Source organism: Felis catus, chromosome B3 (assembly GCF_018350175.1).
Source record: "Felis catus isolate Fca126 chromosome B3, F.catus_Fca126_mat1.0, whole genome shotgun sequence".
Lineage (NCBI taxonomy): Eukaryota > Metazoa > Chordata > Mammalia > Carnivora > Felidae > Felis > Felis catus.
In genome coordinates, this window is record NC_058373.1 from 61,133,150 (window position 1) to 61,152,227 (window position 19,078).

At 47.3% G+C, this 19,078-nt stretch overlaps 1 protein-coding gene across 1 annotated transcript in view; it reads left to right on the forward strand.

The window, feature by feature from the left end:
• The window catches only part of EHD4 (EH domain containing 4), an 87,912-nt gene that overhangs the window by 13,898 nt on the left and 54,936 nt on the right, over window positions 1-19,078 (forward strand). Inside the window, exons 2-3 of the mRNA XM_003987252.6 lie at window positions 7,395-7,571; window positions 17,038-17,135. Of these exons, the coding sequence (XP_003987301.1) occupies window positions 7,395-7,571; window positions 17,038-17,135 (275 nt within the window). The remainder of the gene's footprint in view (window positions 1-7,394; window positions 7,572-17,037; window positions 17,136-19,078) is intronic.

Below are 19,078 nucleotides of genomic sequence, written 5' to 3' on the forward strand. Positions count from 1 at the left end.
TACAGTTTTGGAAGTCTATCATTGAATAATGCACCTTGTTTGTTTGTTTTCAGTCGTTCTTAAAAAAAGATTTAAAGGTTTTATTTTTTTTTAATTTTTTTAAATGTTTATTTCTTATTAAGAGATAGAGAGAGACAGAGCATGAGCATGGGAGGGGCAGAGAGGGGAGGAGACACAGAATCCAAAGCAGGCTCCAGGCTCTGAGCTGTCAGCACAGAGCCTGACGCGGGGCTTGAACTCACAAACCGTGAGATCACGACCTGAGCCGAAGTTGGGCACTTAACCGACTGAGCCACCCAGGTGCCCCAAAAGGTTTTATTTTTTTAAAGTAATATCTATACCAAACATTGGCCTTAACTCACAACCCCAAGATCAAGAGTTGTGCGCTCTACTGACTGAGCCAGCCAGGCACCCCATTTTTAAGCTTGTCTTTGAGAAGAGTACTTTGAGGGACTTTCATTGTCCTGAAGATTTATTTTCCCCTTGTCACAAGTGACATTTTTTTTCCTACGACATTAAAAATCTTTTTTTTTTTTTTTCTAATGTAAGCAATGGAAGGAAAAAGACTCTGTCCACATATGCTCTTGCATGAGATCAGCTCCTTGAACCTAGGCTGGGCCAGTGTGCCCAGGAGCCACTGGGACGAGGCCACGCCATGGTCTTCCACAAACAGGGACGAGGAGATGGCAGGTCTCCCATCCTCCCCACCAACCCCTCCCCCCAGCTACTTGGAATCCCAGTTGTCTGTCTTTTTCCACGTTGACGCCTTGGCTCGAGACTCCTGGAGTAATCACCACTGGAAGTGGCAGCCCTTTCTGAGAACACAGGAAAAGGAGAACAAGGTGGAGCCTGGGACAAAAAATCCATCTGATGCACAGGATGCCTGTGCAGTGGGCTTGTTGGCTCTGAACTACGGTGATGCTCTTCTAGAGTCTTCCTGTGGCCTCTTGTTCCTTTGAATTCTTGTTTTTGCAGATAACACCACCAAGTCCCCGGAGCTTATAGCTCCGCGAAAGCCTCTGATATGTCAAAGTTTAACACAGCTGGTCAGCCTTGTGCCTGTGGGTGACCTGTTTTTGTACATCGTACCTCGGGATCCACTCAGACTCTTCAAGGTTGCTGGTTTTGTACTTCATCGCTTTCTTCTCACGTTGTTCGTGTCAGATATTCTGTGTTCTGGTTGTTCTTAGTTCCCTCACTGCATAGGATTGTGCCTGCCTGCCCGGCAGTGTGACATAAGTGTATCTGAGCGTCACCACCCTCCAATGTAGAATTCCTGTGGGAAGTCAGCTTAGAGCATCATATGTTAACTCATGTATCTGACAGGTCCTACATAGGGTTGTAGGGGGGCTGTGTGGAAGCCCAGAGCAATGGGGCTGAGCCTGGTGTAAAAGCAAAAGAGCCTCAGGCCAGGCAGGAGGAGCCCCAGGTTCCAAGCCCTGCACAGAGCGAGTCTGACCAGCAAGTCATTGCCTGCTCTAATCCACAGGTTCTTCATCTATAAAGACCCAGGGTTGAGCCAAATGATTCCTAAGAGAGTTTGGGGCTCCAGAGTTCTGAGTATGTGGATTGTGCGCCCTGAAGGAAATGTCAGCCTATCAGGAAAGAGGAGATAGGCCCACAAATAACACCAATCCCAGGTGCTCCCAAGAGAAGGGAAGTTGGGGAGTGGCCAGAAAAAAAAAAAGGTCCTGGAGTGCTCAGGGAGGGAGGACTGCCCACAGGAGGAGATGTTTTGCAAAGTGACTTGACAGAGTAAGTAGGATAGAGAGTAGAGACCCTGAGACATGATTCCCTGCCAAACAGAGGGAATGAAATAAGGGAAGTGAGGGGCAGAAATTTCCCTGGAAGAGACTAATCAAGGAGGGAACAGAGCCTGTAGTAGTTGAGGAGCAAGAACCCAGAGGGCAAGGCAGAAGGGGGTGGCTTGTGGGGGGAATGGAAGTCATCCAGGAAGGACTGGGTTGTTGGTGAAGGCTGTCGGGTTAAAGTGGTGCTTTAGAAAAGGAATCTGATCTTGCAGGACAGATGGGGGAGAGGGAGGCTGGGAGGCAGCTGGGCAGAACTAAGTGGCCAGAGTCCACACGAGGTGTGATGAGGAGGCAGGAAAGTGAGGGACGGAGGCCAGAGCCAGATGGCCACCTGGATGAGGGCGAGGAGAAAGCTGGTCGGTCCTCAGACACTGGTTCTGCACCTACTATGTGCCAGGCACCATGTTAAATGCTAGGATATGGTGGTGACCCAGACGAACGAGGGCCCGTCTCTCAAAGTGCTCCTAACGTCCTGGGACAGTGACGTGCCAACAAGAACATGACAGAATGTCAGCTACTGATAAGTGCTCTGAGTAGGTAATGGGGAGGTGGGCAGGGGGACCAGACTGGAGAGGCTACTCTGTCAGGGTAGGGAAGTGCCATGTGACATGCAGATATCTGCGGGAGGGCCCTCCAAGCCATCCTGAGGTGGGAATAGCATTGGCCTATTGAAAAGGTGGTATAAAGGCCAGTGGAATCAGACACTCAAGCATTCATTACCTCATCCGTGTGCCAGAAATTGTTCCAAGCAAGTGCGAAGCATTAGTGAACAACAGAGACTAAAAGCCCTGCTTTCCCGCAGCATAACTCTACCAGGTGGACACAGGAAATATGAAGTCTTAAATACAATAAGTGAACTTTATATTATGGGAGAGCCATGGAAAGAGAACACAATTTTTTTTCTAAGTTTTTTGCTATTATAGATCCTGCTGCAGTGGATATCTTCACACAAAAATCTTTTTCATGTATCTAGGGTTTTTCCTAAGGATAGATTTCAAAAAGTAAAACTATCCCCATTTTAAAGGCTTTTAACACAAAGTATCAAATTTCTTTTCAGTGAGGTTAGACCCCCTGATTATATACAAAGGTGTTTATTTTACTACATATAAAGGTGTTTATTTTACTACACTATTTCACTAGTGTTGAGTATTATGAGCTCTTTCAGTGTTAATACATTATGTCTTTCATTGGTATTGCTTTCATAATGAAATTAAACACTGAATTTTGGCTGTTGATTATCTGTGGGAGAAAGTATCACTAAGCGAATTAACAATGTAAGCAAGCTATACAATACCTCTTCCTAGTTCTGCTTCTCTGCTGTAGAAGGCAACTATTTCTTTGTCAAATATATACCAAAGTATATTTAAGTATACTTGAAAAATAATGTATTAAAGTTCCGTCTGGTAGGGTTGCTACTTAGGACGTTCTAGCTTCGATCACATCATGACTTGAAAGTAAGGGGGCGCCTGGGTGGCTCAGTCGATTAAGCTTCTGACTCTTGGTTCCAGCTCAGGTTATGATCTCACAGTTTTTGCAAGTTTGAGCCCTGCATTGGGCTCTGCACTGCCAGCACAGAGAATCCACTTGGGATTCTCTCTCTCTCTCTCTCTCTCTCTCTCTCTCTCCAACTTGTGCTGCTGTCTCTGTCTCTCTCAGAATAAATAAACTTTAAAAAAAAAAAAAAAAGAAACACCTGCTTTTCTTTTTTTTTTTTACACCCACTTTTCTTTAAACAATTTCATACTTTAGGGTTTTCACTGAAACCCCTGTTATTCCAAAGTTAGTGGGGATTCCTGTGCTTCTATATAAACAAAACATCAGGAAGTGTTTAAGACTCTCCTTGGAGATGATGGCCTGACTTATACACCTTTACATGTGAGTTACTGCCCCACTGAGGACCCATAGCTGAACTACAGCATCCCTTGGCCCCTCCACCCCTGCCTGAGCCCCATCCTCACCTCCCTGGTCCTGGAGCTGGAGGGCCCTCCCCCTGCCCATGCCTAGGAAGGCTGTGAGAAGGGGCAAGATTGCAGAGAGCCCCCCAACGTGGAACTCAACATCGGGTTTTCCCCCAAAAGGTAGTGCTACAGTTCTTGACTGCTTTGTCTATTTTATCGGTGTGTGTGACCTTTGCAGCCTATCTTGCAAGCCAGCCATTGCTGTTAACGTTGATTCTATGGGAAAGTGCCTGTCAAGTTTCAAACCACTACTTGAACATAACCCTTTTGTGAGAACTGTGTGTGCTGCAGGGAGCCTGGTGACACTGGCTGCTGTTCTTCTAAGCCCTGGCCCCTCTCCTCAGTCATCCTCCTTCCTCTGTCCCACAGATCTCAGATCTCCTGGCATATAGCTTCATCCAGGCCGTGGGACGTTGAAGTCTAAGTGGACTTGGGAGGGGTGTGCTCTGGACTTGAATTCTAGCTCTGCTGATGAATGACTTCAGACTTGAGATCCCAGAGGAGCTGTAAAACCTAAATTCCACATTCATGTGTGTATGTGAAATCCACACACTCTACGTACACTCTACAAGTGCTGGAGTTTCACAGAACGTGAGATGCTGTTGCTGACTTCCACCAGTATTTCTAAGATTTGTGAGGAATTTCACAAGAATTTGTAAACATGAACATTTCTGTTCCTAAGCGTATTTATTTATTAGTCTACTAGGTGCCTGAAAAAGTTCTGAAATTATTTTAAAAAATTAAATTTGAACATGTTCTGAAAAATAGCTCCTTCTCTGTGCAGCTTTTTTCTAGGGAGAATGGGGAGAGCTGGCCCCTCATTGTTAGGGCAGCCCCAGGACCATGCCGGAAGACAGCTGGGAGAGCTCTTATCTCTCACTTTTGAGGAGATACAAGATGGTGCTGCCTGTGGCCAGTGCCACCCTCTGCATGAGGGCCCTGAACCCCCCTTGTGCTCCTCATCTCTGAGCAAACCACCAGCTCAAACCCAGGTTTAAACATTATCTGGAGATGGGGCATCTGGGTGGCTCAGTCGACTAAGCGTCTGACTTCGGCTCAGGTCGTGATCTCGCAGTTCTTGAGTTCGAGCCCCACATCAGGCTCTGTGCTGACAGCTCAGAGCCTGGAGCCTGCTCCGGATTCTATGTCTCCCTCTCTCTCTGCCCCTCCCCTGCTCATGCTCTGTGTCTCTCTGTCTCTCAATAACAAATAAATGTTAAAAAAAATTTTTTTTTTTAATTAAACATTATCTGGAGATAACACAAGACCTGGGGTCCACCTGCCTGCATTCCATTTCCACTGAAACACTTACTGTGTGACTTTAGGCAAGTTGCTTAGCCTTTCTGATGCCCCAGTTTTCCCAACTATAAAATGTGCCCACCTCAGAGTGTTACGGGGATCACAACACTCAGAACAACTGAACAACTGTGTGTGTGGAGGGCCTTGGTACTCCACATAAATAGTGAGTATTTGGTAAATGCTGTGCTATTATCCGATTGTTTTTTCACATTTCCTCAAAATGTAGGGGACATATTTAAATGTTATCTATTCTGGTGCAACACAACTTCAAAGAAAGATAGAAACTTTGGATGACATTGAAACTAGCAATGAAATCAATTAGATGTTTAGAATATAGCTTGCTAAGATCGCTAAGGAATTTCAATTTTGTTGACATAAAAAATGTAAGTGTAAGGGGTGGCCTAATTTCTTATTCTTAGAAAGATGGCAAAATTGTGTTGGACAGTTGGTAATGCAGTTCCTTCTATCCCTGGAAATAAAATCACAGGTTCTGGGCCAAAATTTGATCAGTCAGGACATTTATTCTTAATTTTACTTTTTAAAGTTCATTTATTTCTTTTGAGACAGAGAGAAAGCGTGAGCAGAAGAGGGGCTGAGAGAGAGAGAATCCTAAGCAGGCTTCGCATTGTCAGCGCAGAGCCCAACAAGGGGCTCGAAACCCATGAACAATAAGATCATGACCTGAACTGAAACCAAGAGTCAGATGCTTAACCGACTAAGCCACCCAGGCACCCCCAGGACTAGGGGCCTAAATGCCTAGGCACTCCAGGCTAAGACCAAATAGATTGTTGGCTGCAGGATTGGGGAGCTGGAGAAAGTTGTGCAGGGTGACGGATCATCTCCCTGGAGGGGCTGGGACATGGCTCTGCCCTAATCACCTCAAACAGGGATTCTTCTCCACCACTCCCCCCCACCCCAGAATTTTTGACAGTCACTGTGGAGTGTTCTCTGAAGCTGTTGCATTTCCACCTGTTGCTTGGGAATGAGGGAAATGTATTCCAAAATACTCTTTTCTTCATGTTCCTCTTGGTTGCAAAGGAAGGAGGGAACAGTGTTTGCTCACCTCCCTGCCATAACTACTCTTTAGTGTGGTCCTTCCTCGTGGAAAGGAAATCTTGGTCAAGAGGGAGGCAGGGAGGGGCTCTGAGTGGCTTCAGCTGAATGAAGTGCTGGTGGTGGAGGGGAGCTGTGTTAGGGCTCAAGCATTTCCCACAGAAAGCAGACTTTCCCCACCACTCTACTTCTGGCTACCTTGCCACAACCTCAGCCAAATCACTGAGCCAGTCTTTGGCCTGTATCACATGGGTTGGTCTTCTCAGCCCCCTAAAATAAGAGCCCTCAATGATATTTGCTAGGCCCACTGTGTGCAGTTGTACAGGTTAAGCCACGTGAAGGCACTTGGGCAGAGGGGCATGTGGGGGCGGGGGTGGAATCCAGCTAGCTTGCCAAGCTGTAAATCCTAGTGCAGGGCTGGGTCTACCTGGAGGAAGGAGCATCTTTTTCCAATTCGCACATAAGGCTAGTAATGGCCCTGGCAGTATTTAATCTGAACCCCTGCCCCCTGCCTCCTTCAACCCCATCGCCCATAGCAGCCTCTGTTGCTGCTGAATTCTTTGGAGATCATCTTCCATGGCCATGACCTCCAGGAACCCAAGGGAGCTGTAAAATGCACAAGGGGGGATGTGACGGCTACAACGATTGCTAGTGACAAGGAGGGACAGGGTTCATTATTTCATTCACTACACTGAGTGCCCTCTGTGGGCAGGTGCAGGGCTGGGTGCTGGGAATAGGCCTCTAGCCATAGACACGGGCCAGCCTGCAAGGGCCCACAAACAAAGAAGTCCAGTGCCCCTGGTAAACACTGTGATGGCTGCAGGCACAGGGTGCCCTGGGCCCACAGAGGTGTGCCCAACACACTGGAAGGACAGGAACGCTTCCCAAACGCAGTTGGTCCTGAGCAGGCTCTAGCAGGATGCAACAGGAGCTGGCTGGGTCCACTTCCCTGGGGTGGTGCCTGTGGTGCCCGTGGAACCTGAAACGGGAATTGTGCTAAGGAAAGGTACATTTTCAGAAGCTCCTGGAAGTCTACAAGATGTCTGACCTGTTACAAAGCCTCTTATAGGGGTGGGGGGAGACTTAGGTTGTAGATTTTAAGCTTTGAAAATTTGTCATTAGTAAAAGAGTAAAATGCCAGTCATTCTCCTTTTCTTGGGGTCTGTATTCCTAGGGCTTTAAATGATTATGTTAAAAATTGGTAGCCCCAGGAAGCTTCCTGGCCTCTTGCTTTGTGACAACATGCCAAGTTTCTTTTCTTTTTCCCTCCCAGATACTTACTGGAGCAAGATTTCCCAGGCATGAGGATTGGCCCAGAGCCCACCACCGATTCCTTCATCGCTGTGATGTACGGGGAGACTGAGGGCAGCACCCCAGGCAACGCTTTAGTCGTGGACCCCAAAAAGCCCTTCCGAAAGCTTAGTCGCTTTGGAAATGCTTTCCTGAATCGGTAAGGACCAGCAAACTGCTATCTTTGGTCAACCTTTGTTTAAACCTTTTCTTTGAATTCTTGCCAATTACATATAAAGGTTCAAAAACAGAATGGAGCATGTCTGTTCTAGAACAGAGAAGCTATAGAGAATATGCTTATTGTATTCAAATATTTGAAAGATTATCATAGAAAATGATCATTTATTACCCATTCTGGGTAGCTTCAGAGGACAGAGCTAATCCCCAGGATTAGACATTATAAGGCTGCACAGTATAAGGAATAAATTTCTAATAGTTTCAGCTGCACAGAATTGGATCCAATTGCCTTGTGAGGAAGTGATCTCCCCATCACTGACAATGTTAAGCGGTTGCTGCATGGCCACCTCTCAGGCATGGTATGCTGGGGCGTCCTGCACAGAGAACCTAACCCAGATGACCCCTGGGTTTCGCCTGACCCCCACATTCAGCCTGTTGATTATTCCAGGACAGGTCACCTTGACTGCCTGGCTGCCCCTTAGGCTTCTCACTCCCTCACTCTGAGCTGCTTCCTTACTCGTTAAGGCAAGGGCAGGGGAAATAGAGGCAAAACCACATGAAAAGTTCGTTTTGTTACTTGCTCATGATATTACAGATGTGAAGTCATGGGACACCTCAGATTCTGTCTTAACTGGAGATGAGCTTTATTTATACCACCCTGTACCCTTCTCCAGATCTCCCAGTGATACAGAGGGATGTGGAGGCAAGCAGGTGTCCTGGAAGCAGCTGTGCTCTCTTGGACATGACCTGCTCTTCTCTCCCTCTCCTTCCTTCTCTTTGCCACTCCTAGCTTTTTTTTTTAAACCTTTTCCCTTTCTTCTCTCCTGCCAAACCCCTCACCTCTCCCTTCCCCTCTTTTATGAGTCTCTGGCCTTAGACCGGTTACTCTGGGGCAGTGGGCTTGTGGGGGTGCCAAGCCAGGGAGGGGTCATCTCAACCCCTTTAGGAAGAGCTGACAGACAAAAGTCCTGATCTATACTTCTTTTTAGATGGTTTAGAAAATAAGAATAAAGGCTTCCAGCCAACTGCTATCCTCCCAGAGGCTGAGGCACCCATCACCCAGCTCCAGGAGGCACCATTCACAAGGACTAGGGGATACATTTGTGCCCAGGCACAAAGAGCCCAGGTGGCTCTGCCAGGGGCAGCCCAGGTGCCTCTGGGAAAAACTGGGCTCTACTGGCTTTCTTATGCTCTTATCACAAATTAAAGGAGGCATCCAAATGGCAGCCAGAGAGCATGGCAGTGGGATAAATAGAAATGCACAGATGATGTAGATGGGCTCAAAGAGAAATTCCATCTTACTGCTGACAGTGGTTTACAGAATACTGTCCAGATGATTTTTTCCACCTGCAGGATGCTCTGGGAGGGACTTCCTCCTCATCTCCAGAACAGCCTTGGTTGCCACCAGAGCCTCTCCTGGGGGAGAAGTAGGGGTTAGAACCCAGGTGGGAGAACACCAGAGGGTCTCCTGAGACAATTGAGGGGAGGTAGGGCAAGAAGCTCCCCAATCAGGGCCTCCCAGGGCATCCTGGTCAGAGAGCAGGCTACAGCCAGGCCTCCTGTCTCAAGACTGGCCCCAGATGCTTCCAGAGGCCTGGAAAGTGCAGGGCACAAGGTCCTTCTCCATGGAAGATTGCCTGGGATCCTGTGGTTTCATTCCCACTGCCTTTAGTCTTACTCTCTTTTTGCCCAACAAAGGCTTAAAAAAGAAATAAGCTGCCACTTTTTTCAAATTACTATTTTATGGAGTCCATATTCACAAAGGAAAACCCTGAAAGAATGGCTGTTGGCTTGTTTTCTTTTGGCAGATGATTTGCTTTCCCAACAAATTTATCTTTTTTCAAGTCCTAAACCTACAGCAGATATCTGAGTATGGAAAAGAAGCATTTAAGAAAATTTGGGGGGATGCCTGGATGGCTCAGTCATTTAAGGGTCTGACTTTTGATTTTGGCTCAGGTCATGATCTCATGGTTCATGAGATCAAGCCCCACATCAGGCTCTGTGCTGACAGTGTGGAGCCTCCTTGGGATTCTCTCTCTCCCTTTCTCTTGCCCCCAGCCATCTTGTGTTCTCTCTCTCTCCCTCTCTCTCAAAATAAATAAACTTTAAAAAAAAAAAAAAGAAAAAGAAAATTTTGAATGGCAAGGTCCATTATCTGAGATTTAAAACTTGCTGAAAATAATCCATGCCTTATATAATCAAGTGTTAATTAAATTGAGAATACATAGAAAACTACTAGCAAATAATATATGGCATTTACTGGGTATCAGATATGGTACTTTACTTGCATATTAGCTGTAAATCGTCACCATAACTCTGTGACATGCATGCTGCTGTTATCCCCAATGTAGACAGGGAGAATTGATGCCTAGAAGTTCATCTAACTTCCACAGGATCACTCAGCTGATATGCGGCAGTGCTGGGATTGGAGCTCAGGCCATATGGCCCAGAGTCCCAACTAGTGACCACCGAACTGCCGAGTGGCATGACATTTGGACTGAGAATCACTGCCTGCTGCTCCCTAACTTTTAAGGCTGTCCCTAATATAACCCACTGACCATAATGATAAAGGTGATGACTATGTCCCAAATTAGAGATAAATGATTTCATATACACTACTTTTCCTGCGTTAATAAAACAATGCTACCATGGCTGTTTTACAAATGAGAAAACTGAAAGCAAAGAAGTAAAATGACTTACCCAAGAAAAGGCAGAGGCAAGATTAGAATTCAGTTTCCTCTTCCCTCCTGCCACCCTCCACCTCATGAAGCCCTGGCAAAGAAGTTTCTGTTCTAGCCATGCTGGTGGCCAGGCATATGTGAGGCTCACGTGTAAGGGATGTACCTCATCGCACTTAAGAGTAAACAGTATGACTAAGACATAGCCACACAATAGTACTGTTGTTGCCCCCAGGCTCATGTAAGAAAAAATCAATTTGGGGCACCTGGGTGGCTCAATCTGTTAAGTCTCCAACTCTTGATTTCGACTCAGGTCATGATCTCTGGGTTTATGAGATTGAGCCCCACACTGGGCTCTGTGCTGCTAGCACAGAGCCTGCTTGGGATTCTCTCTCTCTCTCTCTCTCTCTCTCTCTCTCTCTCTCTCTCTCTCTTCCTCCCCCTCCCTCCCTCAAACTAAATAAACGTTTTTTTAAATCAATTAGCACAGGGCGCTCAAATGTATGTATGTAATTACAGCATCCCTATGGGAACACCAGCAAAGCTAGCTGTAAAGGCAGGCAAACTTCTTTTTACACAGCATACTTTCTTGGAACGAGGTCAAAATAACCGTACTTAGTAGGAATGGGAATTGGTTGTCCACAGGGGAGAATTTTTTCCCTGGACCCACCAAGCAACCACCATCACCCACGGGATAGGTCTCATTACCCTCTCACTACGGGGCATTGGCTTGAGGATCTGCCCCCAAGGGCATCTTTAAAAGAGGTTAGTTAGCACTTCACAAGGTGACACCAGCCTCAAAGCATTAAGCGAGCCAGTGCAGCCTGAGTTTCAACATGTAAGGCTGGTTTCTAAGAAAGCAACAGAGGGGCTACGTACACTTTCGAGAAAAGAAGACAAATTCCCAGAAGGCAGCTTCAAATTATAGAAATTCCATACTCAAACAGTAAAAGGAGTTGAGTCTAGAACAACAAGAGTTCTATGGAAACAACTTAAAAAAAAAAGAGACAGAGCGTGAGCAGGGGAGGGGCAGAGAGAAGGGGAGACACAGTATCCGAAGCAGGCTCCAGGCTCCAAGCTGTCAGCACAGAGCCCGATGTGGGGCTCGAACTCACGAACTGTGAGATCACGACCTGAGCCCAAGTCGGACGTTCAACCGACTGAGCCACCCAAGGTGCCCCTGAAAACAACTTCAATGCAACGTTCTGAAACTCTGCCATGCTACCTTACTTTCGAGAGGGATTCCACAGTCAGGCCTGTCGTGGAGCTGCTCCGTGGGAATGGCTCCACAGCCTGTTATCAGGAGGCAGTTCCAACTCACACAGGAGCAGATGGACAACCAGCCCCACCCGAGGGCACGAGTCCTGGGAGGCTCCAGGGTATTTTGGTCAGTTCTAGAAGTGTCACATTTGGCATCTGACATTTCCCCCCAACCAGTCTGCTTTTGAATTGGATGTTATGTTTTTCCGTTAATCTACTTTTCTAAACAGGGTGGTTTGGGTTTTTTTTTTTGTTTTGTTGTTTGTTTGTTTGTTTGTTTGTTTGTTTGTTTGTTTTTAGTCCAGATAGCTGCAGACGTTGTTTTTCGTTTAGGATCTAGTTTAGTGTTAATTTTAAATTGTAATCATCCACAGGCCGCCTGGGTGGCTCAGTAGTTTAAGTGTCCAATTGTTGGTTTTGTCTCAGGTCATGATCCCAGATCAAGCCCCACATAGGGCTCTGTGCTGATAACACAGAGCCTGCTTCGGAGTCTCTCTCTCTCTCTCTGTCTGTCTCTCTCTCTCTCTCTGTCTGTCCCTGCTCATGCTCTCTCTCTCGCAAAATAAATAAACTTAAAAAAATAATTGTAGTTATCCACAGAAGAAATTCTTAATCTCATTTACTTCCTCATTGCCTCTGTTTCCTTTTGAAAAGTAACTTTTATCCGTGGCCCTAGGGATTTTGAGCTAAAGGAATCTGAAGGGTGCTTCTGTGCACCCGTCCTTTTAGCCAGTCCTGATGACGGTGGTGATAAAAACAAAAACCCCACTATCTCACATTTGAATGATAATTTAGCAATAATAGAATACTTATGTGTAATTTTGGACTTATATTGTATTTTTTGCCTCTCTGTAATTAAATGAGACTTTAGCAGTGGAGGTTTTTGTTTTGTTTTGTTTTGTTTTGTTTTGTTTTTTAAATATATGAATGTTACATAGTCACTTAGTCCCATTGGGAGTTTTTTTTAACAGATGTAGTTCAAGTATACAGCATCAGTCCAGATACAAGCTGGCTCTGTCAGCTAATTTAGCCTCAGAGATTAAGGAAAATAGACTTTTGCCAAGAATCACCAGCAAATTTGTTTGTTTTTTTTAAATCTGAGTGATTAACTGGCTTTGTTTGTTTACTTCTTTGTTTTATGGCATGCTTATCCATAATAATCTCCCTGAAGCACTTCCCATTAATCTTTAACCTCAAGATTTGTGGTAGCTGCCAGGTCATTAACCGTAGTTCTTCATTGGCAGCTGCCTGTACGGCCTGGTCCTGACATTCCAGAAAACCAGTCTTTCTCCCTGGACGCAGGCAGACTTTCCCAGCACTGATGCATTGCACCTGGCATTCCTTGCTGTGGGAGTCAGGAAAGAGAGGCTTGGTTTAGAAAAGTATCCATCCTTAGGTTGGACCACATGAAATTGCCAATATTCCACCGTCTTTTACTTGTAAAAGATGTAAGTAATTCTGTAACAGTGGTAATTCTGTAAGATTCAATCTAAGAGGTAACTGTGGGCTTTTTATAGTCTGGATGTGAAATTCTTCCTGGGCAGTGGAAGGTTAGATCAGCTGTTTGTGATAGGACCATGTAACAAGAACTATGATATTTTAATGTAACAATTATCATGGGTTGGTTGTCAAAGTCTTTTCGTGTCTGGTGTGCTGCTTACTATGCCTTACTCTAATCAGTGAGTGAGCTGCGGTTGAAGAAGATGCTTTGAAACTGCACTATACTCTCTCCATTGTCAGCATCCATTTATTTGAACCTGATGACAACCTGGGGGTTCTCGGGCTGGTAGAATTGCTCAGAAACCTAGAGCTTACAACATGAGTAAGCAAGGGCTTCTGCTTCCAGGCCCTCCAGCAGTGGGCCCAGAGCAAGTCACAAGGGAGCCTCGGGTGGGGAGTTCCAGGGCTACAGCACGTCACTCCCTTGTTTTGGAATGTCGCCCTCTATGATAAGGCACACAGCAGTGGCTCAAATGCACGAAATGCTGGTAGCAGCCTAGTAGTCGAAAACCTGGGCCTGAGTCCAAACTAGTGGGTTAGATACCAGTTCCATCCCTTACAGCCATGTGACTTGGCATGTGCCCCAGTCTCCTCCTGCGTAAATGGCAGTGCACAGCCCCTACCTCTCAGGTTGTGGCAAGGATTAAGTGAGTTAATGTCTACAGAAAGTATCTAGAGCATTGCCTGATACATAGTGAGTGGGCAGTAAATGTTTGTGCCATTTTATTATTACTGTGACTGCTAGATATCCCTATATTGCTTGGAAACCAAAAGCAGCATTAGGGCACTGCCTGGTTCTTTTTAAATATTGATCATCGAATTGGAATGCTAGCATTTAGAGGCAACTTAAAAATCTCTGATCCTCTCACTTCCTTGGTTTACTAGGCAACAAGACCTTATAGCCCAGACTATTCCTTTATCCAGCCCCCTTTCTGCTACCCCTGAGCCTTTGGGGTGTGGGAGTGGCAGGGAATGGGGGTCAAGCACAGGGTTTGGGCTCATCCTCCCCTCCTCTTATCAGAACAAGATGCATCAGGTCAGCCGTGAATGAGGAAACACTCCGTAACGGCTTCTGTGAGGCTCCTGGGCTTAGCCAGCACATGTCTGCGTCTTTTGTGTGAAATGTAGAAAGCAAGGCACAGGTACATTTATGTTAGTCACTCTGGCAAGGGTAGGAAATCCATCTTGGGATAGCAAATCTGTGATTGGGAACATTTCAGCACACAAACATAAGCAAGAAAGGCCTGACTGAGGGCTGACGAGAAGACACCCAGTAAATAACCTTGTCTTTTACCTTCCTTTCTTAAAGCTTAAAAGTTAGACAGGATTGTTGTAACAGTGTTGCATTAGGGTTTTTTCTCGTTACAATATAATTATTTAAGAAAATATGTGTGGTTCCAACCGCAGTGTATGAGGCCTGCCCCCACATGGGGGTCTGAAAGCTGACTTCTGCTCTGTGCTCCCCCCTACCTCCCCACCCCTGCCCCCCACCCCCACCACCATCACCCCAGTCCTTCCCCCTCCTCCTCCCCCTCCCCCACGAGGCTTCTTTGCTTTCTTTCATGGAGTGTAGTCTGCTTTTACACACATAACCCAACCATGCCCTCTCAGGACGCTCCTGGAGAGCTCCCTGCTCCTCTCCCCCCCCCCCCATCTTCTCCCCCCTCTCCCCTGCCCCTCTCTTTCCTCCCTCCTCTTCCCCCTCCTCCCTTTTTCTGCAATTACCCCTGTGGGCCACTCAGCCTGCTGTCTTGTTTATTGTGTGGTAATGTCACCACATCTGACCGCATCTTGGTTTGTGGCTCACAGATTTTGTCTCTGCTGTTGAGTCAGGAGGCAGGGGAGTTGTCGAAAGTTTGTCACTTTGCAGAGGGGGAGTGGACAGTTTATAAATTTTGAATCCCTCTGTTAACTTCCCACTAGAATCTAGGGGTTTTGTGTTTTGGAAAAATTGATATTGAGTGTGAGCTTGTGGTTTTGGAGAAAGGTCAGCCTCTCACAGGAATACTTTACGTAAAATAGTTTCGCATATGTGCGATTCTTCGGCACTGTCAAATACCTCAAGCCATCTAATAAAAAGGATGGGACTGTGGTAAGAGACTGAATCGTTACTGACAAGAAACGTGGTCTACCGCGGATGTGCTCAGAACTCTGTTCCTACCTCGATTCTAGAGCATTACACGCGGTGGTTTTCTTTTTTTTTTTCTTTGTGAACTTACAAAGAATGAATGCTTCGTGATCTCTGTGTACTTTATTCTCATGGGTCTGCCCTCCCAGTGTTGGGCAGTGGGGTCTGGAGGATGCACGATGGGCAGGAGAAAATCAGAAATGAGGGGCTTTTCTTAAATTAACTTGGCCCTTTATTTTTAACGTTGTGAGCTTTTTAACTTTATGGATTCAGTTCTACTCAGCTGACATCAGAAATATTAGTCTGTGGTCTCCAGCCAGCCATGCATTAACGATATGACCTCAAGATGTCATAACTCCTTTGTGCTTCAACTTTTCCAGCTGCAAAATGATGATAGTATCTTTTCCTACATTTTCCTGGGCTGACTTGAAAAGGTAGGAAAGAATGTGTAGGAAACTTGTCCTGAGCACCTTCAAAACAAGCTGATTTGAAATGTCAGTAGTTGTACCTCTTGCTCAGGACTGCCCACCCCTCGCCATGCGGCTGCGCCCCCACCCTCCCCGTGGGGCTGTGCCGGCCACGTGTGCACTGTGAAGGCCAGCATGGCATCCCTGTCCTGCATTCCCAGCATATTTACTTCCTGAGTGATCCCACCAGTTCCCCTGAATGGAAGAATTGAGCTTTCACAGAGGATTTTCCAGCTTTCTGCCCACACAGATCCAGAAGTTAGCCATTTACAATACAGGAAAAGGGGAGGCACTCTATCTGCAGTGTGTGCCTTAGAACAGACACAGTGCCTACCAGAGAGCCACCTTGAGCCCTGCTGCCTGGGTGAAAAAGTATCAAAGTGTTTCCTTCTGCTACTCTAGAGTTACTCAGTATTACAGCTAAAAAGGACCTCACCAGTCCCTGTCCAAGTGTCTCCATTTATACATAAGGACACAGGCCCAGAGCTGGGAAGCCCTTGTTCAGGATCCCACAGCAAATTTCTGACAAAGCCTGAGCTGAGCCTGCACCCAGTCTGCTGACCCACAGGCCATATTTTTCTTCCACTCCCCTCTGCTTCCGTGAGGCCGAAAGCAGGGCAGCTGACAGCAGGAGCATCGGGATGAGAAGGAAGAGACGGTGACAGGCAAGTGAGGGCCAAGGAAAGAGGCTTGAGACGCTTGGCCAGGACTCTTCCCCGCCCCTGCCACTCTGTCCACTCTTAGGGTATCCCTTGGTTTCCAAAGCACCTGGAGGATTTGGGGTATTGCCCACAGGTGCTTGCCCTGTGCTGGGCCTGAAGCCATATGGGCACCGGCCTGGATGCTGAGCCCCCAGGCCACTGGTACTTCTACTGTCCCAGTAGGGAGTGGGCAGCAGCCGGACAGGGAGCTTGGACAATGGGCAGTGACCCTGGAGGAGTCATGAGATTCCCTGGGGAGGAGAAGCCCGGGATGTTTGGCCAAGGAACAGCCTGGAGAAGGGGCAGGCGAGGCTGACGGGCTTGGGTCAAGCTAACCTAGGCTTAAGGCCCAGCCCTGAGTGATGCTGAGTAAGTTACTTACCTTCTCTGATGTTAACAGGAATTTCTTCCTCAAGGGGTTCCTGTGAGGAACAAATGAGACGATGTTTGTAAACATCTAAGTGTTCAGCAAATGTCAGCTCAAATCAAAATTAACAGTTAAGGATCTGGTGGCTGGTGGCAGCAGGTACCAAGGCACCTTCCTACACCTGCCCAAGGGTCCGGCATCCCGTCCCCATGGCCCCAGTGGAGGTGCTGTCAATGCCCTGCAAGTTCCCGCTGTACAGACCATGTCGGTAACCTTGAGAGGCCAAGGATCTCTTCAGAGCTCAGAGATATGTAGTTCCTGATCCCACCTTTGATCCCTTTCTTCCAGATTCATGTGCTCCCAGCTGCCCAATCAGGTCCTGAAGAGCATCAGCATCATCGATAGTCCCGGCATCCTTTCTGGGGAGAAGCAGCGCATCAGCCGAGGTCAGTGCCCACCCCTGTCCCAACCCTCCTCTGCTGCTGCTGAGGCTCGCTATCATGCCAGGGGAGGGTTTCTGTTTCTGTCGGATTCTGTCCACCCCCCCCCGACCCCCCCAACCGGGATGCCTCCAGCAGCCCTGGGAAGCCCAGGTGTCCAGAGCTGTAGGGCTCCGAGAAGCCACCAGGATGCATGGCATCAAAGGTTCTCATTTCAACTGAAAAACTTTCTGGTAATCTCTTCATTCCTTTAAACACTGCCATTTGCCACTAGTGCGTACCTCGTGTAAATCTTCTCAGAGGGGACATGCATATCACTACTAACCATTCCCTTAGACATGGGAATAAAGGAGGTAGGTAGTCATGGCCAGGGAGAGAAGCCCTTCCCCTGCTCGTCCTCCCTTCCCTGTTGGCACATGGCCCGTGACCTCTGTGGCACCCCTGTGATGAATCAGCCCTTATTGGTATCTGTGGAGCCAGACAGTGTGCTGCGTGCTGGGGATGCAGCAAAAACAGGTACGGTTAGTTTCTGCCCTCAAGGAGCTAATGTTCTAATGAGGAAGACAGATGTAAATCGAGTCGTCATAGGGAAACAGAAAATGAGACCTGAGGGGTGCCAGAGTGGCTCAGTCAGTTAAGTGTCTGACTTCGGCTCAGGTCGTGATCTCTCAGTTCGTGAGTTCGAGCCCCTCACCGGGCTCACTGCTGTTAGCGTAGATCCCGCTTCAGATCCTTTGTCCCCCTCTCTCTTTGCCCCTCCTCTGCTTGTACTCTCTCTCTCTATCTCAAAATAAATAAATAAACTTAAAAAAGAAAAAAGAGAGAGAGAGAGAGAGAGAACTGGGATAAGTGCTCTGAGATGAGGGCTTTGTGTCGACAGTGGAAGGGGACCTGGCCTGGCCTTGGGGTGTTGGGAAAGATGCCCCATGGAAACGACATTTGAGCCAAGACCTGGAGGGTGAGTAGGAACTACCTAAGGGAGGCCTGCAGTGGGGAAGGAGAGACTAGAAGGTGTTCAGAGATGAACAGAGAGTAGAAAATGCTGTGAAGGATGGTGAATTTGGGCTTCTTCAGCCACCTGAAAACAAGACTGAGCCCTAACCTTGTCTAGCCCTGTGCACTGTGGTTAGACAGATGGGCCTGCTCTCTCCCCCGCCCTCCTGGAGAAGGGGCCATCAGGGGCGGCCCCGAGGACATAGCTTGCTCACAGTGAGGAGATGCCTGGCTGGGAGGGTGCTAGGTTGGATTCCCGCAGTCACAGAGGCAGGTCAGGTGCCCCTGGCCCTTGAAACAAAGTCTAGTCCTTCACAGCTTTGCTAGGATGGAAAAGACAGAGCAGATGAATTGCTGCTTCCACTTGTCCCTGATAAGTCTTCACAACTCCTTGAATAGGAAGTCAGTAAAACTGTGTTTAGAAGTGCCAGGGTTGAGCGGTGACCTGTCTGGGGTCATGGCCCGGGGTTCTGGCTAGGCAGTGGACTCCCCCCACCCTAATGAAGCAGAAGTACAGCTACGTAGGCTGCGGGGACACTCCCAGGAGCTAGAAAGCAAGGTCCCAAGATGGGTAAAGAAAGGCTCCCAAGGTCTGCAAGCCCTCCTTTCTCATGGCATTTCAGGAATGCTGACTTTGCAGCATCCACGGACTCTCAGAGAGCTCGGGACCGCTTTGCTGGGCCTTCACCCATTCGGTCAGGGACTCCGTGGGCAATTAGGCCTCCCTGAGGCCTCCAAGTACCTTGCTTCTAGAAAAACCCAGCATAATACTATTCTTTTCTCATAAATGTCTGTTAGTTATATTTTCTGTCATAAAGGTAATGTTTGTTATAAAGGATTCAAGCAATGAATAGGGACATACAAAATCTGTCACAATTGACCATTGTTACTGGTGTTCTCCAGCTCCTTAGAGACTTTTTCCTGTGCATATACAAACATATTATTTTTAACAGAGA